The sequence below is a fragment of the Thermobia domestica genome, chromosome 4 (assembly GCF_964235325.1).
Source record: "Thermobia domestica chromosome 4, izTheDome1.hap1.1, whole genome shotgun sequence".
Lineage (NCBI taxonomy): Eukaryota > Metazoa > Arthropoda > Insecta > Zygentoma > Lepismatidae > Thermobia > Thermobia domestica.
In genome coordinates this window covers 309,222,460-309,249,149 of record NC_137457.1, presented here as the reverse complement: position 1 = coordinate 309,249,149, position 26,690 = coordinate 309,222,460, and the positions used below count along the sequence as shown (strand labels likewise).

General features: G+C 35.2%; 1 protein-coding gene across 4 annotated transcripts in view; it reads left to right on the top strand.

The window, feature by feature from the left end:
• Positions 1–11,548: 11,548 nt before the first annotated feature.
• LOC145684285 (uncharacterized) overlaps positions 11,549–26,690 on the top strand; it is a 141,979-nt gene continuing 126,837 nt past the window's right edge. For 2 of the 4 annotated variants that reach the window (XM_081756437.1, XM_081756435.1), the window contains exons 1-2: positions 11,550–11,977; positions 23,789–23,973. In XM_081756437.1, the coding sequence (XP_081612563.1) occupies positions 11,833–11,977; positions 23,789–23,973 (330 nt within the window). In that variant the 5' untranslated portion in view covers positions 11,550–11,832. Of the gene's footprint in view, positions 11,978–12,002; positions 12,129–23,788; positions 23,974–26,690 lie in introns of those variants that run through there. The other 2 variants (XM_081756434.1, XM_081756438.1) reach the window with 2 other exon arrangements.

Here is a 26,690-nt window from a genome sequence, read left to right as displayed (position 1 = left end):
AAAGGATTGAATGATATTTTAAAATTTCAAGTTACGAAATAAACTGCAACAACAATGAAGCAATAATAGTCATGACAATGATAACAAATACTTTTCTCAACATTAAAAATGTACAGAAAAGCAACACAGTATGAAACTTTTGTAGATTCATAGTAGAGGTTCATAGTAATGCGAAATACAAATATACATTTTCCCCTATGTCTTGCAATTTGATTCCTATAGAATTAACAATTTTGTTTCGATTTCCTCGCGGCACACCAGCGACCTATTCGTGGCACACCAGTGTGCCGCGGCACACCGGTTGGGAAACGCTGGCATAGTCGGAACAATTCTTCCTTTCCCTTGTCTCCTATATTTTTAATAAATTCGATTGGTATGTTATCTATTCCGGTTGCCTTTCCATTCCTAATCTCAGATATAGCCTTTTCAAACTCATCCCTAAGAATACTAAATCCTTTATCATCCTCGCCTACTTCATTTTCTACTTCAACATTTAGGCTGTACGGTCTATCCCTACTCTCATATAAGTCTTCAACGTATTCTTTCCACCTTCCTATGACCTCATTTCCCTCGCTGACTACCTTCCCATTCTTATTTTCTACTGCCATCATAATACCCCCTTGTTTCCTCCGAAATTCCATAGATTTCACCTCCTTGTACATTTCCTCATATTTCCCAACTCTTTCTAATTCTTCGATGTCCTCGCATTTTCTTTTGTAAAACTCTTGCCTCGCTCTGTCTGTTTATCTTCGTAATTCATTATTTAACTTTCTGCCCTCTTCTGTATCAACCTGTTTCCACATCTTCCTCTCCCTCATTTTCTGTAACATCTGCTCTGTAACCCATTGTTTCTTAGCAGTTTTGTGTTCGCGAATAACTAACTATGCTATAATAATTTATTATCGAAAAACTATACCTACAATAGCGTTCATTATACTCCATTTTACACTTAATCACAATTTATCTTTTGGATTTAGATAGGTTCGATACTAGTTAGCAACTAAAGCAGGAATTACTCAAACCGCATTACAAAAAGTTCAATTCCCAATATTGCCAGCAAGGGCACCCATCAGGGGGGGCAAGGCGGTGCGCTCGTTCCCCTCTAAGTGGAAATTGTACTTGGGAATATCGAAAACCCAATAAAATTTTTATATTAGTTACAGCAAGATTTGAAACTATATTTGAAAAGTTGCTTATATTTGCCCCCTCCTTGGAAACCACAAAATAGGCGCCCTTGATTGCCAGTAACCGGCCAAATTTCTTACAAATACTGAACGTTTACTATTTTCATATTTTTTTTTTTAAATGTAAATCATTACAACATGAAGGATTGAAGACTTTGGGGCAAAACCCCGTCAAGTCCAAAAAATGAAAGTGTAAAGGAGATAGCTTCACAAGGGTTTCTCGTCGCTCGATTTTCTTTAAACTTAAAAAATAAATCGACATGTATTTTTTGTTTCTTTCGGAAAATAGGTTAAGGGGGCAAAGGGCCCATTTCAAAAAAGGATCCCCTTGACAAAAAGGGCTACATTAAAGAAACGAAACTCTGCCGATGCAAAGATGACTTCAAAGTAGGAAATACGGGTTTTGTCGTTTTTGCGAGAAAAGTGTTTTAGGGGGTAATGGCTTCCTTCGAAATGACAAAGGACCCCGCACAATCCTTACAGAAATTGGATTTCGGTGTAATTGCTTGAAATCGTGATATGTCGTAGATATTGTGTTCCTGAGAAAAAGTCTCAATGGACACAACCACAAATCACTGACCGTTTGGCCACTACAAGGCCATTAGAAAAAGAAAAGCCAAAGATAACGATATTCTGGATTTCGGTAAAAAACAACTGAAACCGTGATATGTAGTAGATATTTTGATCCTGAGAAAAATTCTTAACGGACATAATCACCAATTACTTACCGTTTGACCACTACAGGGACACTTTTTTTTAACTCATTAAGAATTAATTTATATATTTTACTTCTCATGGAGGGGCGCACGAGCCCCGTGCCTCCGTTCTGGATCCCCACTGGGCGATACTCGGACAATTGACACTGTAATGTTTGTCTAGCTAGCTGCCTAGTGAAAGTTTTGCATAATGAGTCATTGCAATCAGCGCGTCGCGCCCCCTGCTAGGTTAACCCCCACCCGGGAATAAAACGAAAGTTGGGCCTGTTTGAAACCTAGTTGACAAATAAAACTATCCTGTACGCCCTACTTATATTGAGAATTGTAAGCAATGATATCATTATACCTTTAAAGTATAAAAGTATCAGTAAAAACAAACAAACAAAACTTTCGCTCTTTCCGTCTCAACCACCCTGATTAAAATAATAAATAAACCTGTATACTAAAGTAATCATTCATAATTACGAGGGCGGGGTGAAAAGTTCTCGGCCTGACAATGAAAAGCTGCGAATTTCAGTTCAAAAATGATTTTATTTTTCGACATAATCTCCCTTAACTTCAATACATTTGGTCCAGCGTTTCTCCAACATCAGTATTCCTTCCCGGAAGTGAGAGTCTGGAAGGTTGTGAAAATAGTCATCGACGATCCTCTCAACTTCTTCATTCGATGTGAAGTGCTTTCCAGAAAGAAATTTCTTTAAGTTTGGGAACAGATAGAAGTTCGATGGTGCCAAATCAGGAGACTATGAGGGATGGTCGAGCAAATCCTACCCCAAATACCGCAGTTTTCCCATCGCCAACGCACCCTTGTGCGCAGGTGCGTTGTCCTGGTGAAAGATGATTTTCTTCTTCTTCAATAGTAATAAAACTATGTAATAAAAATCGTAATATAAAACATACCGCTTCTGCCTTTTTTTTTTCCACTTCGAACATTGCATGAAATCAGTGTTAATTGTCATATTTTGTTATTTGAAAATGCATGTTAACTTAAAAGTGATTTATACAGGAACTTGTGAATCTCAAAAATAAGCAACCAGAAACGTAAATTGTACTCTGAAGTTAAAAAAAAAAAAATGGACGGAAGAAAGTAAATTACCGCACAAGAAACTGCCTATTTCCAAAACGTCCAACATGGAATAACTGGAGAATGAAGTTTGTCTGGTTCAATTACGTTTAGTACAATATTGTAACACAAAATCTTGATGAAAATACTAAAGTTTAACAACGAAATAATTATCAATAATTTTAATAACCTCTTTTATTTAAGTACGATACTTATTAGAAATTAAGAAGATTAGAATTTATTTAAAATCGAAAGAAGTAAGCAATATATAGCAGTTTTAATTTTCATATTTTATACATTTTGAAAATTTTGTAATTAGTATAGGGTGTGGGAAATTTAAGTGTAAAATGGGAATTTCTCTTTCAAATTGGGATTTTATATGGTTGGCATGACTGTTCGAAATATGGAGTTTAGCATCAAAATGGAATACAGTAGTAACAACATAACGTAAATGTTTCACCGAACGAAGTAGCTCAAGTGGTAGGTAGAGCGTTGGCTTTGATTCGGGAGGTCGCGGGTTCGATTCCCGCCGCCCACCATCCTGATTGGGATTTTCCAGGGTTTCCCTCAATCGTACCAGGCAAATGTCGGGATGGTACCTATTAAAACAGGCCCTGGCCGATACCTTCCCAAATCCTTTCCATTGTTGTTGTTATTGTTATATATCCAGTATAAAATGGTCTCAGAGCTGTATCTGGTAATTGTTAAATAAATAAATAAATAAATAAATACTAAAACTTAGGTCGTTTCAAGACACGCGCCATTTTTGTATATACATCTTACCAGGGGCGGCGATTAGGGGGACAAGAGGGGGCAATTGCGCCAGTAGTGCTATTCTAATTTATTAACAACCGGTTCTCCCTCTTACATATATATATATATATATATATATATATATATATATATATATATATATATATATATACTCAGGGCGCCAAATATCCGGTCGCCAGGTCGCCACTGGCGTCTAAAGATTTATAGCTGGTGACCAATGTTCAGTAGGAATGGTTTCTGCTGAAACTCACAGGGCTGCGCAATTTCCGCTTCCCATGAAAATAATACGTGAAGTCTTCAAAGCTAAGATATTTTATAACATGTATATGAATTGTTCAATTCAAAATTGATTACTCTGTATCTAATTGTCTGGTTTTGAAATTTCATGCCCTGATGTAATCTCTCTTTTTGTCAAACCAAAGGCCGTGGGGGAGGGGGGAAGACCTCTCATAATTTCTACGTGAGAGATACTGGCAACCATCATTTTTAGGTTGGCGAGTGCGTTTGACCTTGAAAAATTTTGTGCCCTGATATATATATATATATACAGTGAAACCTCTCTAAAGCGGAAAGCCGTGGGGAATCAAAAATTGTCCGCTATAGAGAGGTGTCCGTCTTAGAGAGGTTTCGATATTTTCTTACGTAAATTAGTAAATAAGGTGATATGTAATTACAAACTATTGAAGGTAATTTATCAAACCGTTCTATGACTGTGGGCATGTCGATATCTGCGGATTCTCCACAAATCGCTTTGAAAGAAATTTTGTCTAATCCGAAACTTCTCTAACCACTCGTTCGAGACCTTGAAATCTGAAACATTCATTTCTGTTGCTACCTCTAAATTCTTAGCTTTTAGCATCGACTCTAACACAGGATTTTTTTTTTCATTCCGCACTCTATAAAAACATTCACTTGCACACCAACTTTGTTCAAAGCAATGAGACACAATTTTCATTGTCATTTTCACACCACAACTTTATTAACTTGTCTAGGTTTTATATGATCTCAGGTGCTTGAGTTTTACCGATACAAAAATTTTCAGCTATCCTTCGCACACCTCAGTATTCTTCGAAAATTCAAGCAATTCGATTTTAACATTAGCGCTTCTTGTGGCATTTCGAAAGCTCACAACAACTTACACCTTATTGCTTCCGTCTACAAATAGAGGCACTAAGACAATATGCGAATACTTGAACAAAAATTACCAAACATGTCTTCTGCTTGATTCCAGCAAAACAGTAAAATGACGTATCATCCCAAATGGCAGGCAACTGTCAATCACTTGATTCTAAAACAGGTTGGGTGGGAGTGGAATGCAAGCAAAGGATATGAAGGTGTTGTTAAACAAAGACGCTTCATCTGAGTTTCTGAACAGCCAGTTGACAAGGAAAAATGTTATTACAATGTTTCCTTGGTGATATATGTATGCATTTCTGAAAATGTATTTTTTCTGTATTTTTCAACTTGTTTCTAGAGAAAGTGTCCGTAATATGGAGGTAAATAATACCTATAAGAGACAGAAAAGACTGTCCGTGTCCGTACTAGAGAGTGTCCGCTTTAGAGAGGTTTGTCAACATGGTTTTTCCTATTAGTGTTTGGGGATTACAAAATATGTCCGTTATGAGAGGTGTCCGCTTTATAGAGGTGTCCGTTAGTAGAGGTTTCACTGTATATATATATATATATATATATATATGAGATATCAGACCCAACGCAAAAAATAAATGATGTGATACTACAAAAATGCTAGGTGTAAAGAAAGATTCGTTGTATCCATAGAATCAATTAGAAACTATGAGGATAAAGAAGTGTATTAGTCTTAAGTACAAAGTTTGTGTAGAACTTACTTTTACTGTCTACTATAAGAAATTTTTGAAAAATGTGATCGTGAAATAATTTGAATTCGAGATTTCGAAGTATTTTAACACTTTATCACCCTTGCATAACCAGAAATTATTTTTTCGATGTCCGTCTGTGTGATTTAGCGAAGCGCCATCACTCCCAACCAACATTTAATTTGAAACTTAAGTTTTTATGCTGTTTAATAGTGTGTCTTCTAGAATTTTCTACTTCCAAAAAAATAAATGTAGGTTACCGGAGGAGTAAAGTTGAAAATTGCAGATTTTTCAAAAACTGTTCTAACAATTTTATTCGTATTTTGTAAATAAAAATTTAAATCAAAATTCTTCAAAATAGACATAGTTTCTTTATTTATCATAATATTACTCCAAGGTGTACACAATAAATGCCTCAACTAAAGTATGTATGTCTGATTGGAGGAGGAGTCAATAAGGAGCCAATAGGATTACAGTACTTGTTTAGCTTTTTAAAGAAGTTCAAGAAACAACTAACAAGGAATGTATGCTTTGATTTCTGCATATTAACATCAATACTATTTTTACAACTACGGTATTATTTGATAAAACCATCCAACTGAGACTTTTTTGATCAATATATTTTTGGATCTTACATACGCATATACATTTTATGGTGTACTATATGGAAGGTGTTTTTAGTTGTTTCTATGAATTCTATTTCTATAAGTATTTTCTGAACTTATAGTTGTGATTGTTTTATTTCTGACAAAAAGTGTCAAATTGATTGTGTGATGAAACCAAATTATACTAATTTCCCACAGATATGTAAGAAACCAATGCAAAAAATAAATATTTTTTTCTTGAAATACGAAATAACATGTTATTCGGTGCATTTTATGGCGTTATCGTTTTTACAATGTGTAGTTTTATGTTATCGTAAGCGATAATATGCAATATGTAATACATATTGCACCGAATCTTCCTAGACCCCTTTTAAGGAATAATAGTATGGTTCATGACAAGTAATAGGTCGAGATATCGACGAAAATACTACTTTATTTCATACACATTGCTACGAAGACACATATCTTCAAAACTAATGAAGAGATCGGAGTCACTCAAAAACAGATACATAACACACATAATAGGCATTAGAAACGTATCACATTCATTACACTCACAGATCCCAGTATCCCGACTAAAATCCCAGAATTCATATTCAAATTTATATCTCCCCATTCAAATTTCTGTGTACTTATTGAATTGAAACAATTCAAAGTTGTTTTTAAGACGGTACGAGCGAGCGGAAAAAGTAGAGATGTTTCCAACTTTTTTTTTTTTTTTAATCTTTCATTCTTGGCTAGGTCATGCGTATGTGTGTTTGTGTTTGGGTATAACCAGTGTTGGGTAAGCCACTTGTAAACATGTAACGCGTTACAAGTTACTTTACTTTTAAAATGTAAGGCGTTACTTGTCCCCAAAAAGTAACTGCTACGCTACTTCGAAAGTAACATATTGCTAACGCTTTACTTTTAGGTCCGAAACTTTGAATATGTAGAAAAAATACTTATTACTTCAATTTTCCGTACTAATATTACTATGACTTATTATTATTATTATTATTATTATTATTATTATTATTATTATTATTATTATTATTATTATTATTATTATTATTATTATTGCACGTTCTGAATCGCCTTATGTAGATGCAAGAACAAATTCTTACTTAACAACTATATGAACATTTTCATATAATGTAACATTGACTAAAATGCCATACTGCATTACTCGTAGGGATGGGCACGAGCGAGTTTTCTTTGAAACTCGACTCGACTAGAAACAGACATCTTTGAGCTCGACCTAACTACTCGGCTCGAAAAAATCCTCCATCTCGACTCGAATTCGGGTCAAGTTTAGTCAAATCGAGCCAAATCCTGTGTGCAGTTTTGAGTACTCTCTTCAAGTATCCTGCATATACAATATAATTATTATCAATGATATTACAACTTCTTCTTCTTCTTCTTCTTCTTCTTCTTATTATTATTATTATTATTATTATTACAGTGGTGTCCACCCCCCTTATGTTCATGACACACCACCCAACTGTGACTTAACCCCCCCCTGCCTGATTGTATAATTATGATAATTCAAATTTAAATTTATGTACAAACATTTTCTCTTGCCAAATCGCTTGTTCTACTAATTATTTTCGATTAATTTTTACACCCCCTTAAACATATTTATATAGATTTTACTCTCCCCAAATATTTCAATGACGCAGTTTGCGTTACAGCCTCCTTATAGGCACCCCTTCTTCTTCTTCTTCTTCTTCTTCTTCTTATTGTTATTATTATTATTATTATTATTATTATTAATAATAATAATAATAATAATAATAATAATAATAATAATAATAATAATAATAATAATAACACTGTGTATAAACATAAAGATAAGCGGTTTGTCTGAATACTAAAAAACTAGTTGATTGGCAACCTCGGTAGTCGTGAAGTCTAGGAGTCAAGGAGATTGTTCACAAGCTTGTGAATTTGGGTTGAGGGTCTAGGTTGAGTATTCGGGCTCGAGCCAAACATTGTTAAAAGTTATAGGGCGCTGGCCAAATATCTTCTAAACTGCTCGGCCCGGGTTTAGAATTGTCAACAACTCAAACAGCTCACAGCTCATTCACTATCGACCCGAATTGAGAAGTGAGCCGAGTCAACAGCTCACCCAACCGAGCCGGCTAGAGTCCTCGGCTCAGTTGAGCCGAAGCGAACAGATGGCTCATCCCAACCAAGCCGGCTCGAGGCGATGGTTCACCTCAAGCGAGCCAGTTCGAATCCTCGGCTCAGTTGAGCCGAAGCGAACAGATGGCTCATCCCAACCAAGCCGGCTCGAGGCGATGGTTCACCTCAAGCGAGCCAGTTCGAATCCTCGGCTCAGTTGAGCCGAGCCGAACTAAGCTCGTTATATAAATCTCTTGTGGTCTCATTATCAAGATGAGACGAAATGCGAACAGTATCCTCTCTCGTAAGCAACACTAAAAGTATTCCATATTACTGCTTACGTTTCTCATGGCTTTCGCTTTCCAGTGTAATCGGACCATGATTTCGAAACGAGCGAGCAATTTGTCAAACTCGACTCGACTTGAAATTCGACGTCAAAAACAGTGAATCGGCTCGGAACTGAACTCGAGAAAATTACCTTTGACTCGACTCGAAATTCGACTTCAATTTTCGAGACGAGTCGAGTTTTAGCTGGTTGCTTATTATTATTCTGCTAAACTAATTATATAATAATAACAATGTTGTGTAAAATTATAAATGCAGAATATAGAGAAGCTGTACAGTACAACTAATAAAATGAGAACACATGAAATGGAGATGAATCAAAACTTGCCAGTAACTCTAAAATCGATACATGCGTTTTAAAGCTAGTTGTTCCAAACTCTGTAATCAACTGGATTCTAGGATACGCAAACTGATCTGAAAGAACTCCAATATTACATATCAACAACATCACGTCAATAAAGTAGTCCTGCTCATCAGAACACAGTTTATTCATATTAACTCCTTACTATCGTTAATTGTGGTATCCTAGTTGTTAATAAATATTTCCTGACGCGGCACTTCAGACACTACTTTTAAGTTCTGTCCACCATAATCCTCAGGTTTTTTTTTTTTTTTTTAAAAAAAAAAAAGAAAAAGTATTCTTCAAAATGTCCGAACGGTAAAATATTTTCGTTCTCCATCTTTATAAAAACACCAATCAAAGCAAAATATACTACCGGTACGATTGCACTCGTAGTTTACTCATTGAATGTATTGATTTGGAGTTGCCAAAATCTATGACAAAATCATCCAGGTGCTTACAATCAGTACATGTGATTTCCCTGTGGCAAGTGGCACTATGATCTTATTTGTTTCTCTGTATGTCGGCGACTGATTGTCGGTTACTAACATAAGTAGTTCATGTTCGATGGTTCCATTCTGAGAAATTCACTTACAGGAAAGAAACATTTGTATCCGAATATATATATTGTAGTTATTGTATTTAGTATTGTAGTTATTGTTGTAGTATTGTATATTGTAGTTATTCATCCGAAATTTAACGCGAGAAAAGTAACGCAAACTAGGTACGTTATTTAAAAATTTGTAACGCGTTACTGTTACAGTTACTTTGGAAAAAATGTAACGCGTCACTAGAAAACGTTTCTTAAAAAGTAACGCGTTACTTGCGTTACGTTACTTCCCAAGACTGGGTATAACTAACAAACAGTTCTGCGAACTCGAAATATTTTAACAACATGGACATAAGGGGGGTGGACACCACTGACATACGTTTAATGGCAAGTGTGGAATTAAAAATATAAGTTGTTCATTTCAATATAACTTCTACAAAACAAGCCTCATTATTCATTACTATGATTAATATTATCATTTCTATTTCTTCGTTTTGCGAATTTGTTATTAAACAATTTGATCACACGATTTACCAGACAGAATTTTAAGATGTTAATGAAGAAGGATTCAAATCTCTCACATTTTCGTTGCTTAAAAAATAAAAGAGCTAGTACCTATTTGCGTTGCTTTTGTCAATTTACTTAGTAAAATATGAAATACGGTATACAGTATTTTAACTGAAAAGGTTGTATCCTATTAGTTATACAACCTTAGTAGAACATTGAAACAACCAGCCCGACAAACATTGATGTACAAATATTTAGATCATGTCTCCCCCCCCCACTTTTAACGTCCAATCAGTGTTGCCAGATCTACTGATTTTGCAGGAGACCTCCTGCTATTTCTACGTTCTACTGACTGATCTACTGCGAAAGAAAATGAAAAGTGAACAATCTCCTGTTTTTTCCTTACTTCGAGAAGTTGAAGAAATATTATTAATATTGAATTTTCAATGTTTCCTCACAGAAAAAGATGAAATCTCTGTTATAATACACAAAGCTCTGTACAGCATATAGTTATAGAGCTTTACTGTATATAATATGAATCCAAACAATGCAACTGTACGTCATCTTCTATAAGATTCGTCTATATTCCGACTTTCTGTAATATTTACAAGTAAGGGTTGTTTAGGTTGGGACTTGGGTAGGAAGAGTGGCTTAGATCATTTCCCCACGATCGTCAGCAAGAAATTGTCTTACACCACGATCACGTGTGACTGTACCATATAGCTACGTTATCGCTACGTGCTTGAAAATACAATTTCCCACTCCTCTTTCACTACGCTTTACTTCACACATGTGTATATCAAATAATACTAACATAAATCGGGACTTTCCCTTTTATTTGCTCAACGTAGTTCATCGTAAATGAATTCTGGATTGCTTGTTTTGACTACAGCCTCCTTCATAATGGCAAATTTTATTGCCCTTCCCCCCCGGATTTACATTCAATCGCCACCAATTTATGTGTCTACTGCTTTCTCCTGTTTTTTATCTTCGAATCTACTGCTTTTCCAACTGACTGATCTGGCAACAGTGCGTCCAATCGCTGCCTCTACATCTTATGGTAAAAGTTTATTTATCTAAATTACTTGTTTCTGTGTGGGTTAAAACCCGGAATACTTTCTTTGCGTATGCTACTGTTTTTATTATTCACGTGTCGGGTTTCTTTAAGACCGAGGTTTCTGACCCCCCTGGACCTCTCCCATGTAGAAAAATCTGAAATAATAATTTATGTCTTATATATAGGGATTATAATTTATAATATCTAAACACAGTTGAAAATCCTATTGATTTATTTTAAAATGTTTAATTGCAAGTAGCAATTTCAAAATCTGAGTATTGATGGTTATTAATTACTATCTTATTTGCCGGTTAACTTCAGTTTGTGAATATAGGTATTGCTTGCCTCCTCCACCAACCATTCCTTTATGAGAAGGTAATTAATGTAATGTGTGTTCATTCGGGCAACCAATACAATAGTTCTCATGAGATATAATCTCATTAACATTTCCATATCGCAACAGATATTCGCTTTAGACAGCCATCTATCTCCAGCTGGAGATTGTAGTGTAGATGGCTTCAGCTTGTGACAATCGAAGTGTAATCAAAATCAAACTTAATGAACATTAAAACCGAAAACACAGAATCTCTTAACATGTTACCAAGAAAATATTAGATTACAGGATTATTTCATTGTCTACAAGTTATCGAATATCATCACATAGAAGACGACAATCTAATTTGTATGAGGGAGAAAGTAAACACAAAACAGCATCATATTTGACGAGGTTAGTGCCTACAGTAAGAGAAAATGGCGTCTGATGGAGAAGCTTCCTGTGCGTCTGACCCAAATTTTGCGGTTATTTGTTCTTTCCTGGAGAAGTTTGCATATACATGTGGAATAGTTCACCCGAATTTTGCAGATCTTCAAGATATGCTGGAAAATTCACAGGAAGGTAAGCATCGTTCAGTGTTCCGGAAGTGAGAATAGCGTATGTTGACAATAGACATTGGTATTTTCATTAGTGTATCAGCGCACCTCCGCGTAGGTTTTCGATATTTGACTACGCGTGTGATGTGTTTATGTGTGGTAATAACAATATCAATGTGAGTAGTTTGTTATGATGACTTATTAAACTAGAAATTATATTGGTGTAAGTGGCAGGTAGCTAAACATATTAATACAGTTTTATTCAAACAAAAAACTTATGCCTTAAAGTTGAGGCGTTATGGGCATCAGTAAATTACAACTCATTCGGCATTTAAATACAACGGAATTGTGTTTTGTTTTCATATCTGTGACAGTGTTATTAAACTTTAGCATTGTAGAGAGATTATTTCTTCCGATACTGGTAACCAATATTGTGACAGTAAATGTGTTAATTCATCTTGTTGGCAATTCAACTTATAAGAATCGCAGTAACCAAATAATGAAGTCCAATAAAGTTGTACCGGAAACTTGTTTACATGTATCGAGCAACGAGTATTAATTTCTTGATAATAAAATCAGGATCTTTTATTACTAATAATTAAAGAACCCGTCCGTAAGGACTAAATATTTAAATTGCGTGAACATTGGAAATGTTAAGAATATTCGTGTAAGTTAAAAAAAAGACAAGGTTTTGTGGGAATGAACTCTTGTTTTTTTTTTTAATAATAATACTACTACTTTCGTGTTTTTAATATTAATTACAGTACAAGGACAATACTTGGTAATTTCAAAACTAAAATAATATGAGGTGCAAATCATGTTGACTGCGGTCATGGGGCTGAAGTGTCTGTTTGGATTTTTTTTTTTTTTAAATTATCGCCCTGGTCAAATTTTAAGGTACAACTCTCTGTGGATTTAGCTGCGACACATTATGCGACTTTTGTGTTTGCTGTGTATATTAGATACGATGTTATTCCAATTTACGGATGCGTGAATTTGTAAAATAACTATGTAAAACTTGAAAAGTGAAATATATGAGTAAATCAAAATATAAGCGGATCTTGCATCAGACATCTGATAATATTAAAAAGCGTGGATGGGATTTAGTATCTCCCCAAATTCATTGATGGCTCCGGAGCCGGTACTGTGACTTAGTGTGCCGTTATAAACAACCTTGTTTACGCCTATACCCACCGTCACTGACGCGCCTCCCTACAGATGCACCTCCCGCTATCGCTCGGCCCCTCTGCTGCGCTTGTGCAGTGACTCTTAGAAAACGTGGGTTAACTGCCGCAGACAGCGGCCCCGTGATACAAAATTTACGGAAAAATGAACAGATTCAGACGAAAAGTGATAATGAGAGTATGCGATATGAGTTCGTTTTGATGTATTATTAAGGTCATACTAGAGGCCTAGCTACTGTAGGAAACATGTTAGTCGAACTCTTTACTATGGCACTGATCTCGCTTCAGAGCGATTCTGTACAAGGCCGTAAATGTAATTTTTGAAGTAACTAACATCGATGTATTTAATTTTTCATATTGGAAGCTAGAGGAAACTTTTGCGTTGCACTGCGATTGCAAAGTTGGGAAGAGACAATATTTAATCGGCTCTGTTGTTTTAGTCATTAATGAGTAGTGTATAGTTTGCAACAGTTAACAGTACCAAGGTAATACTTTTGCGCGGTAATGCTATATTGATGAACATGGATGTAGGAAAGAGCAAAAGGAATTTGAAAATGAGGAGTATTTGTGATTAGTAGTAAATAGTGAAGGCCAGAAATGAAACAGGGGTAATAGTAGATAAGTTATATAAAATTTAGAACATGTAAGATGTAATACAACGTTGAAAACAGGTTTATTTGGATCTTATCTTGGGCCGCCATCTGTGGCAGTTTAGCGGAAAAGGTTCGTGCTTTTTTAGTGTCCACCTTTGACAAGGTGGGTCGTGTTTTATGCCATACGTCCACACTGTATTTATACTCATGGCTACATCCCAGTTACAAATAACGAATCTTAATCGTTACCAAGTGAGCCAAAGTCATTCCCAAGCGATTTGGGGGAGAAACTAAATAATGCCCAAGAGTGTAATTCAAAGTGTATGCTTGTAAGCACGTAATAGTCCATCAGGGAGGTATGATGAACTGACTTTGTATGTGAATGTAGTGTGTGAAGTCATGATCTGTAACTATGAAACTGTCTTCTCACACGTAACACACCTAGTGGCATGATTATCATTGTGTGTTTCAACTACTCTCAGTTACGCTCGTGCTCACCATCGTTGACGCGCCAACTCTAACGCGTAGGCTTCACCAGTTTCGGCTTGCCCTGACTCGGTTAGATAGCATTTGTGGTTTTTGGTGGCCGCCTAGCACAGGTTGGTTGGTCAATCACTATTTGTCAAGATTTATGAAATTTCCCCAGCTAAGTGAGTATTTTGGGGTAAAAAAAGAAAAACAGCACAGTCCCCTCCACGAAAAGAAAACACGTTCAAGAATATAGCTACAGGTACTTCAAATCTTGAATTGAAGTGATAATCTGAATGTGGTAATAATTTGTTCTTTCAATCTTGTTTCTCAGTACAGGCCTAGTTTCAGGATTTTCTTTAAATACCATTGAAAAAAAATATATTTGAAACCAGAGTAGGTAAAATTTTCCCCAGCCCAAACCTTTTTTTTCTTTTTCTTCTTTTTTTTTTTTGGTAAAAAAGAAATCCAAAAATATACTTCAAAATTCGAATTGAATTAATGATCTTAATGTGATTGTAGCTAATTACTTTCTTTAATCATGCTTCTTAGCCTATTTTCAGAATTTGCTTAAAATATATATTTATCACCAGAATAGAATGCCATTGAAAACAAAGGGAGATTTGGAATCACATGTAGCGAATTTTGTTTGCGCTCTATCAAATTCGCTGTAAGAGTGTTCAAATGTAATCTGGTTGGATGTAGTTGGGGCCGTGGTGGCTCAGTGGCAAAGCGTCCACCTCTGGTGCATAAGATCCCTGGTTCGGTTCCAGCTCGCGCCGAGTAAACTTTGGGGTGGACAAACACCGTCTGCATAGATTTTCTCGGGTTCTCCCGTTTTCTCCCACATTCTTCATTCCATCATTTCATTCATTTCTCATAATCACCGTATCCTTTAGCCTAACCGGCATAGGCGTGGGACGTAAAACTTAAAGATTTCATTTTTTTCTTCTTGAAATCGAAGTATAAGCGAGTGTCAGTGATGCAAAGTGTGTTCATGAAACGCGGATGGGTCTTCATGGATCCCTTGTGGGACTTTCCTTTTTTTATTTAATTTTAGTTCAATCTCTCATGATTATGCATCGGGGCTAAAGGTAGACTGTGATAAGGAGTTGAATAATGATATTGGCATGACAGAAGTGGTAGAAAACGGGAGAACTCTGAGAAAATCCATGCATACGGTGTTTGTCCTCCACAAAGCGCATTTGACGAGAACTGGGGTTGAACAGGAAACTCACGCCAGAGGTGAACCACCGCAGCCCTACAAGGGAGTTCAATAGTTTCATGTGTACAGTAAAACATAAAAACTTAAATGGTATTTTAAGTAGGAATATTCAGTGGCGGTTTTAGTGGGTAGGCCAGGTAGGCACTGGCTTGCCCAAAAGATTTGAAAAATATATAAACGCTAAAAGATACAATAAATAATAAATATATTTTCCACTATTTATATTAATGGTAGATAATTATTTAACAAATAGCATCAACCACTACTGTAAAAGTAATTTCCTATTGTTATTAATCAATCAAATATGTTATGTATCCATAAGCGAGAGAGCGGACCTACCCAAAATTAAAATCCTAAAGTCGCCCCTGGGAATATGGTTTTAAAGATACGTACAAAATTGGATTTTTTTATTATTTTTTAACTGTGTTTTTTCACAACGCTGTTTGGGAATTATACATAACGAATATAGTTCGCGCTTGATCAGATTAGCAGTAATGATGTTCAATTGTAACCTGGGACAAAAAGCAATGCCCTTATGTTCCCTTTGTCTGTATAATATATGTTCACATATTAGTGCAAACGAATAATAAAATAGCTTTCTTCATATGTCAGTTAATTACAAATCGAAAATACTTCATTTGTAAAGGAGTTCTGTACACTACATTTGGATAATCATACATACAAACGGAAAAGAGTTGAATTAAAAAAGGAAACAAAATCATCTTATAATTGCAAATACATAATTCAGACCTTTTTGTTCATTTTTTCTAACACTGTAATTAGAATCGAAGACAATACAGATGTTTCATTTAAAAAGGGGAAATTACTAAAGATCTACCTCTACTTTCTCAACACTACTTTGAATAATTACATAGAAACGAAAAGTATTTTTATTAAGAAGGAGATCGGAAACTCATGAATTTCTCTTGACTATCTAGTAGAATTTGTGACGTATTCTACGATTATTGCATGTTACAAAGGTTCATTAATCGTAAAATGCATTTGAAAAAGGCAAATTGGCAAGTGGAACCAACATTTTAGTTCTTCCCAAAAAAGACTTATCTCCTTCAAATCCAATTAACCCATTTACATTCTTGCACATTTTTTTTAAAGGAAGATGTTCACTTTTAGCTAAGTGTTTTTTTCTTCAGTACTATTCGTCCGAGTATCATGGTTGATATGATACATTTTCTCTTTAGAATAAAACGCTTGGTACCATGTGTACATGTGCATGATGTACAAGAGAAGGGAAATTTGGGATAAAATAGGCAAGTGTCCCTCCAAAAATCCTCTTTTTAATTTGGTGCCCTTTGGAGTGGCCTTAATTACAAGTATCTCAACATAATGTACTTTAAAAATGCTACTGTGTATGTAATGCGTGTGCCAAGTTTGATTGCAATATTTAGAGTAGAATAGTTACGAGGAAAAAATATTTCTCAATCTTGTTTGACAATACCAAACATCATATTTATATGAATAAGGAAAAAAATAGTGTATATATATATATATATATATATATATATATATATATATATATATATATATATATATATATATATATATATATATATATAAAGTTTAAAACACATATATTTATCCGAATATCACGGTTAATAAGTGATTCTCTTCAGAATGAAGCAAACTTTCAAATGGTACCATGTGCATGTGTTCGTAATGTATGAGAAAAGAGAAATTTGGAATAAGTTGGAATTTTTTTTTTTAATTTGGCGCCCCTTGGTGTCCTAGCCACAGATACCCGAGTACAATCTACCTATGCATGATAGTTTTGATTATACGCAATGTATATGCCAAATTTCATTGCAGTATCTCGAATATTACCAGGGGAAAAATGAGACTATCAAAGAATTAAACACAGTAACAATACTTGTCCTAATATACCACGCATTACACTCAAATTACACCAAACAATACGATTCGCTAACAGAAATACAACAGATCTACATAAATAACAGCTAAAAGAGCTTTCACTTCCCTTGCTAGGCTCAGAACTAAATCGTATAAAATTATCTGAGTGTAAGGAGGGGAGTGGGGAAAATATTATTATGTTCATTTCTTAATATATGTGCATAAACTAAACTACCAAGAAAACGGTTTTAACTCTTTTGACACAAACACTGTGTCATGCATATATATAATATATTATCATTCCCTAGAACCCCCATGCTTACTTCGAAGTCCAGATAGTACGGTGTAATCACAAAATATATTTTTCGCTTTTTGCGTTCGACGATATAAGGTGATCCCTTTGCCGGTATTATATATCCGCAGTTCATAGAATATATTAAAAGAATGAACGTTATAGCATTTTCGCCCCTCCTCTCCCCATTCCCCTCCTTACATCCGTTAAATTTGCTGTAGTTTAGTATTAAGGCAAACAAGGGAAGTGAGTGTTGTTTTAGCTGCTGTTTATATGGATTTGTTGCATTTTTATTAGCGAATGGTAGTTGGGTGGTGTAATTTGACTATAATGCGTGGTACAGTCAGAAACAATATTAAGTATAGGTTGAAGGTATAAAAGATGATAGCTCCAACCTATGCTTAATATTGTTTCTGACTGTAAATTAGAAGGTTAAGAGTGTTGTTATTGGGTTTGATTCTCCGACAGTATCTCAATTGTATTGTCAAATAGGATTGAGAAATATTTTCACCCACGCAACTATTCTACATATTGCAACGAAACTTTAGATACGCATTACCGGTACGTATAGGCCATTTTTTTTTTCTTTCTTTCCGGATAGATTATATTCGCATACCTGTAGCTGGACTCGCTTTAAAGTGCGCAAGACCAGGGCCGGCCTTAGGAAGTGCGAGGCCCTAGGCTTAAAATTTGCACCAAGATATATATATAGGGTGTTTCAAAACAACACCGACAACGTTTGGGAGGTGATTCCTGACACCAAGGTAAGACAAAAATTACAGACCAACCTGATAAAAATTGTTGCGGAAATACCGCAGGATTCTGAAACATGGATTTTTGGATAGTGTACATATTAGTTCCTAAGTAAAGTCTTGACCCTTGACCCGACTACAATACGTAACATAATATTGGAGCTATGGGCCTTTAAAGTTCATGTTTTCGGCAGCCTATAACTTCGAAAGGAAGCATTTGTGCATCTAGGTAGGTCGGTACTTTTTGTCTTATCTTGGTGTCAGGAATCACCTCCCAAACGTTGTAGGTGCTGTTTTGAAACACTATATACGGTGTATATCACTCCCCCTGCTGGTTAGCGCGTGCGCCTGTGGTGTACATAGTCTTCAGCCCGATTCCCGGTGGGAGAGCACACAAAATTTAATATCATAATCACTCCCTTTCATTAATCATGCATCTCCTAAGAACAAATCCTGGGACGTCAAATAACAAAATGTCATTTTCATTTTATTTCAAAAGTTTAATAGAGATTTTGCAGTCAGGGTGGATGGCAATCAAAATGTGCGCTTAAATAGTGCGTGAAAGTTAATAGACTAAACATATACGTATAAGATACATTTCGATATAAAATTATATACATGTATATCTACAACTAGCAATATTAGTATATCGTATCTGAAAAGGACAAAGTACTACTTCTTTGAGTGGACCCCCCCCCCCCCCCCGAAATTTTGAGAAGTTGTTGAAATAAAACCTAAAATTACGTTTTCACTCCTCACATTACCAATCACTGAGGGCCCCCCACCCCCCGAAAATTTTAAAGTTGTGAAAAGAAACCCTAAAATTACGTTTTAGTTTCCCCATTGCCGGAAACTTTCCGGGCCAGGAGACCGGACCCACCCCAAAATGAAATCCTGGCTACGCCACTGTGCCAGTATAGTATTAAATATAGTAAATACCTAATACTATAGAATTTGATACTAATCTATTAAATACAGCAGTGTATCAGCAACTAGTCTAACAAGTTTTGACATGTATTTCGAAGAATTGAACACTTTTCGAAGATATAGGAGATGTAACTGAACCCCTTGCCCCATCCTACGGGCGTCCATGCATACAGCAATAATTATACTTTAAGGCATGTCTTTAAAATTTAAGCAAAAACTACCAACAATCCTTATATTGTAGAAAATATAAGAAAATGATGTTTTAAGTGCGTCATAATAACTATAAATACCATAGTTTGTGTATTTGGCCTTACAGAAATTGACTTTCGAAAGTTATTTTGCAATTTAAGGTTAAAATAATAGGCCCTACTTGCAGTGAGTGTCAATATGACTGATAACACCTGCGTATAATTTCTTATAAAAAGCCGCCCCTTACTAAAGGCATACTTGAAAATGAATGAATGAATGAGAAAATGAATTCATCTTAGGGGTGTGTTGGTGTGTTTGAGGAGTATTAGGGGTGTACAGTATACTCCCTGGACATAGTATCTATTTTTTAGAACAGAAGTTGTAAACGTAAAAATAAATAAATAAATAAAAATAAAGAAATTACTGCGGCATTAAATTCAGAAAATATTTGCTTGTGTCCGGAAACTTAATACAAACTATTCATTTACTTGTTAGGGAGAGGCCATACCCTCCCTTGTGGAGCCCATGGTTGTACCTGTATTACAATATGTTGTGTGTGCTTGACAACCGAGTAGCAGAGCCATCTTAAAAATACCATAGCCATTTGGCCGGGCCCCCGCCAACATTGGGTGCCCCGCGAGCAGAATTACATGTATTAGACGCTAAATTTAGTCATACGGATCACAACACACTTGTTTGCTCTGGGGACTACTATGCTGTTAAAACGGCACTGGAGAGTAGATAAGAGTGGAGAGTAGAGTAAATGGCACTAGGGAAGGGCCCGATTGGGAGCAATCGGTCCAATCGGCTTAAGACTGGCCCTGCGCAAGACTTAGCAAAAGTTATTTTGTGCATTGTACCATTTGCAAGCTTGTTTCATTCTGAATTGAATAAAGTATGAACCCATGGTTCGTATGAATAGAACTGAAGCGGTAGCTACTCACCTGAAAGCTAAACTTTTCTTGTAAAAATAAGGGAATTTAAAAGGGTTGAAGCTACCAGAGAAACGGTTTAATATATAATTGTGACTACCAGGTGTGAAATTGATGGTTAACTGTTTTTTTCGTTTTAACAAATGTCGTATAGAGTCTCCCACAGAGCGTCTTAATAAGGTTAATGAACGAAATGTCGATCTAGCGCGTATCTTATTGAAAATAACGAACCCGGACTCGCTAGCGTGAGCCTTATTGAAACAGTAAGCGCGAGCCCGTTGAAGATAGAGAGTCTGAGCCCGAATGAACCCTGATTACAAAATGGCCCAAGACAATGACGTATAAACCATGATACTCGGATGATTAGTACTGGAACAGTAGTTTATTAACTGAAAGTCAACGTTTTCCTCAAAGAAAATGTAAAAATCTAAAAGCGTTAACTGTTTTTTTTTTTTTTTTTTTTAAAGAACTGAAATGTTGGAATATTATTAAATCTCGTTTTGAGTTGCTAATTTCCTTTCTTACAATACCTTTTTGCGATTAAAGGACTTTTGTATCATTTTATAATGGTACTATACGCCACATATTCCACCAGATCTGCAAGAATAATTCGGGAGTTCTCAATCTCCTTTTTAATATAGCTATTTTTCGTTTTTATGTGTGTAATTATCCAGGGTGTCTATCGGTCACGAATGTCACGAAATCAGAAAACGGTCATGAAAGTCACGAAAAAGTCACGAAATTTAGCTTTTGGGTTTCGATTTTTTTTTAACTGTGCAAATGTAAGTACAGATTGGAAAATTTTGTTCTGTAAAACGTCAAAATTTACCACCAAAAATGTTTATGGTCGGCTTTAGACGCCACCAAATCGCAAGCAAAGTACGTTTCTATCACACGGATGAAAATTCGGCCTAATTCACACCCAAATTCGCTCTTGAAAATGTTAGGAAATTTTATGATTGGGTAAAGGACAGGTTACGAAATTTCATTTTGGAATTTTAGTAGACACCCTGTTATCCGTGTGTAGTGTTGAGAAAATAGAGGTAGAACTTTAGTACTTTCCTTTTTTAAGAGGCCTAATCACTGCGAAATTAAAATACCGCTAATTTTACAGTAATTATGTGATCTTCAAATAGATAAAAGATAATCGAAATGTGGAACAAGAGCGCCCTGGACAATATTATTTTGCATGAAGTTCCGTTATCACGAGTCACCTAGTAGCTTTCCGTTTGCAGCCATTTGTAAACGCGAAAATAAATGCCGACTTTCTAAATGGCTGGAAATCAAAAGCAGATAAGTGAGTCGTGATATCGGTATCTCATATAAAATAATATCATCTAGCGAGCTCTTGTTCCGCTTTTCGATTCACATAATTACTGTAAAATTAGCGGTATTTTAATTTCGCCTTGATGGGGCCTCTTAAGTAAAGCATATGGTGTTTTTGATTCAAACTATGGTATTACCAAAAAAAAAAAAAAATGTACAGTCTGCAGCAAAAAACTTGAAACATGTGCATGTAAGTTTATTGTGAAACTACGCCTAACAGCGCAGGGAATCAACATAACGTCTAAGTAGCACGAACCACACCAGAGAAACCTCGGCGTCCTCCCCTGCACACTTATTTTGGAGCAAAAGACTTCGTCGTTTCACAATAAACTTACATACACATGTTGCAGGTTTTTTGCTGCGGACTGTACATGTGTAATTATCATTGCAACAAGAGAAGATTTTATTTCCTTTTTAACGTAATTCCTTTTAATTTGTATGCGTGTAATCATCCAGATGTTGTAATGTTGAAAAATACTTTTTAAGTGAAGCAATTTCAATTTGTAATCAACTATCATATGAAGAGGAACATTTTATTGTTTATTTGCACTAATACGCGAGTAGGTACTACAAAAAGAAACTGAATGTAGTCGCATTGCTTTTTGTCCTAGATTAGAGTCGAACACCGTTACAGTGAATTTGGTCGAGTCCAAACTAAATTCATTATGCACGATTCTGAAACACTTTTTTTTTTTTTTTTTTTCATCATTCATTGATATTCTGATAGTTAAAGCCAATTCTTCGACTAGGCGGGCACTGAGAAATACTATTGAAGAAACTATGATCACATTAAGGTTATTTCAGTCGAAGTTTTGAAGTATATTATTGGGGTGGATTTTTTGGGTTTTATTGCGGGTTTGTTTAGATGACTTAAAGTTGTAGCAGGAAACTTTCCCTTTTACTCTATAGCGATCAACGTAAAACTAGAAAGTGCTTGATTTTTACCAGTTTCAGTTTCAATCGAGTTAGAAGATTGGACCTATTCATAGATTATGAAATGTGCTCTCCATTTGCTTATGGTGTTTCTAATCCTTCTTACATAAATCCTGCGCTATCAAAATTGTTATGGTAGATTTGCACAGAATCACAAACTTTCGTTTGCGACATAGCGACAAGCGATTTCTCAGAATCGATTCACCTTCGATTTAATTTCACCCGCTGACCTTCTATTTATACCGGAAGTGGTAAAATATTCCCTCACTTTTCCCGGTTTTCGAGAAAATCATCTTCATATATAAGAGATCTGCGAAAAGTGCTTGCAGGTTCACCTTCAGATCCGGCCCTTCTTAATATTAGAAGTATCATTTCATTCTCTGCTTCAAAAGATCTACAAATCTGTATATGTTCAGATGTGCATCTTCTGTTTAGCTGCTAATTACTATAAATAAATTATCGCTAGTAGACCTTTCCCAGAAAAATAATTTACATCAGAGTTAGTGTTTTAAACGCAATATTGGTATATGAAATATATATATATAAAAAAAACCGTTAAAGCATTTACTGCTAATTTTTTGACAGATACACACACATAAATACCGATTAAATCGAAGGGTAGAAGCATCGCTATGTTCTATTCTTGAACGTAAATGTTTATTTCTTATACTCCTATCGTACTTAACCCTCCCCTCTGATGTAGTAGCTAGCGTGTGTCTTTTGTGCGCACTTTTTTCATTCCACCATTTCATTCATTACTCATCATCATCGTCTCCTTTAACCTATCCTATGAAGATTTCATTTCATTTCGATTCTGGTGGCAGAAATTTAATACAAAAATTTAGTTTCACAATCTTTACTTTCATTTATAATTCGTTTCTTTTAGCCTAAAGGGCATAACCGTGGGTCGTTAAACTTTAAAAGAATCATTAATTCAAATCATATCCCTGCCTAAATAAAGTTACCTACTTTGATCTTGAAAATGCCGACAGTTGTCAGCGAAAATTCAACGTTCCGTGTTTTTGTGAACGATCTATAAGAATTTAGACGACTAAAGTAAATACTTTTATTTATACTTCTGCAATTTTTCATATGTTCTTTACTTTGTTCTGTAAGATATTGTGCTTACCGTTTTTCCTCTCTTGCTAGTCCCACAGCCATTGATTGATCTCCATGTAAAGTTACTGAGGAAAGCTAGGAAGTCTGTATCCGGAGAGAAATGGGAGAAAGCCATAATTAAGTTCTGCCATACTTATTCCAACCAAGATGGATGGGAACTCGAACGCTTTGGTTATAAGAAGGCTCGTCTCGCTGTCAAGTTAAGACTTCTCAAGGTAGGATTAAAATAACAGCTTTCATTTGGCTTTTTTTTTCTGTTGCGTTCGAAAGTGGTGTTCCGCATAAGATGTTACTCTTGCGATTTAAAATAGAGATATTATACAAAATAATTTTCCAAAATTAATCCCTAAGTGAACCAACTATGTATATCTCTTGGTCTCTATAATATAAATAGTTTAGAGGTGAGTTCGTGAAGACAGATGATTATAAATATATCCACTAGCCACTTTTTGGTAGCAACATGTTTAACCGTGGTACATTTTCATTTATATATACTATAGAGTATTTTTCTTGAAATTTGTAAATTTTTCAGATATATTAAATACTAGCGTGAATTACCCGCTTTGCTGGATTAAAATAAGAAAAATTAGTTATATGTTTCGTTAGCCAGTCATTTTTTACAAATACTGAAGCATTTTCTGGTAGGCGTTTTTTTATTTGAAAATTAAATATTACTATTGTGGGCTGAATTTGGATTTAAACGGCACCGGACGTGTCACTATTCATCTCAGCGACTTCTAAAACTATAGATTCGACACTATAATACCGGTCATTTTCAATTATTTTTACATATCACCATCCCCCTTAGGAGTACTAAAGGAGGCCGAATTTGGATTTAAACGGCATCGGAAGTGTCACTTTTCGTCTCAGCGACCCCCGAAATCTATGGATTCAACACTAATATCGGTCATTTTCGATAATTTTTAAATATCTCCCCTCCCCCATGTTGCATCGTCAAAGTGAAATGATAAAAACACTCCCAGGCCTGAACTTCATGTATGTTGAAAATTTGATCGAGATCTGTCGAGTGGTTCAAGAGTTATTAAGTCATAAACATAAGTCACTTTAATTTTTATATATATAGATAATTGATACGTGGTACATATAATCTTTTAATAGAAGCTTCATAAGAATAATGTCAAGTATTTTACACAAGTGCAGAAAAAACATAATAAACAAGTTAACTCTTAACTTAGTTGGTTTCCAATTGGCTAACGTGTAATTCCAAGCAATAGAAATAAGAGTTACGAAATTAATTAGAACTATTTACCGTAGAGTGCGTTTAATCCTATTCGGAACAATGTTTAAAACCGATATTTCGTCCGCTTAATATTCAATGTGGACATTGTCTAGGCTCACATCGTCTTAGCAATGCATAAATACGGTTTTTCTGCTTTCGCTTGTTTTTTTGTTAGTTCTCATCATCTTTTTTATTAAATATCTAAATTTGTGACTAAAACTAAGTATTTAATCACCTCCATTACTAGAATGTGCCTGTCATTTCATGTCTGTTATGATTCACTGCTGCTAGGTTTCTACTTGTAGTGATGCGATGTGTAGTATGTCCGGATGAAAATATACATATAAGAAATTTGAGTAACTTGAGAACGAACAGAATCTTCCGAATTTGTTTTTATTTACTTTATTTTATGTTGTTATAGACTTGTTAACTCCCTCTGCTGTAATTAGTTTCCTTCATAAAATGAAGAAAAAAATGATATTCTTGTAATGACTATAATGTATGCATATTATGATTAAATTATTATTATACTTTCGTTACCAAAAGTAACCAAAAATAGATTTCGAAATATTTTTACAGGTATATGCCATACCAGTAATTTGTTCCTAAATAATCATCATCATAGATATATCTGTCATTATTGGCTGGTCACTTGCTGCAGCTGAGAAGCATCCATACTCCACTTACGTCGTTTTCACGTACGATTTTTCTGTTGTGATATCGTCCATTAATTGTAGGCTCTTTTGCGCACTCCCTCTTTCCTGCCACCATATCCTCTAAAACGTCCCTAATAATACTGTTCCTTCTTAGCCAATGTCCCAGCCAGTTTTTCTTCCTCTTCTTAATAATATCTAAAATTCTCCTTTTCTCCGCCACCATTTGTAAGACTCTCTCATTCGTTTTCCGCTCGACCAAACTAATTATTTCTATTCTTCTTCACACCCACATTCCGACAGCTTCCTGTTGCTTTTCATCATTTTTGTGTAATGTCCATGTTTCTACCCCATACAATACAATACTCCACACGAAATATTTTATGAGTCTTTTTCTTCACTCTTTATTCAAGGTCCCACAAATTAACATTTTCTTCCACTTAAAGGCTTCTTCCGCCATTCCTATTCTTGCCTTTATTTCACGTTCACACTTTCCGAAGTAAACTAACTATATTTTCGCCCTTATTCAATCATGAACAAAAATAAAGAGCAAATCATGTGTGATTTCTATACAAAGTATGCTGTTTAGTTTTGTCAATGACTGTACAGCAGTTTTTTTGAGTGTGACTTTACAGCTGACTATAGATTTGACGCAGAATACATTCATTGTCATATCCACACGGAAAATAGTTAAGGGGCTATATGTACTTTTGTTTATGTTTGAACTATAATACATGGTGAGTTGGTTTTGTATTTCAATACATTGGTCAAGTTATATTTTATACTGGATGTCAGTGTTTGTGCAAATCAAGTAAGTATTTGTTTAGACTTCTGAAAGTGTAGTCGTGATGGAAGCCATCAGTATCAGTATCTTTATCGACTATTATTGCATAAGTACCTATTGGTCTGTGTATAATAAGATACCTATTTTTCGTATAAAAATGGTTTAGTAAAAAACATGTCTTTTATTATATTCGCAGCGTTGCACTTGAAAAAAGTAAAAGTCCATGCAGGACTGTACTAGTTATATCACTCTACC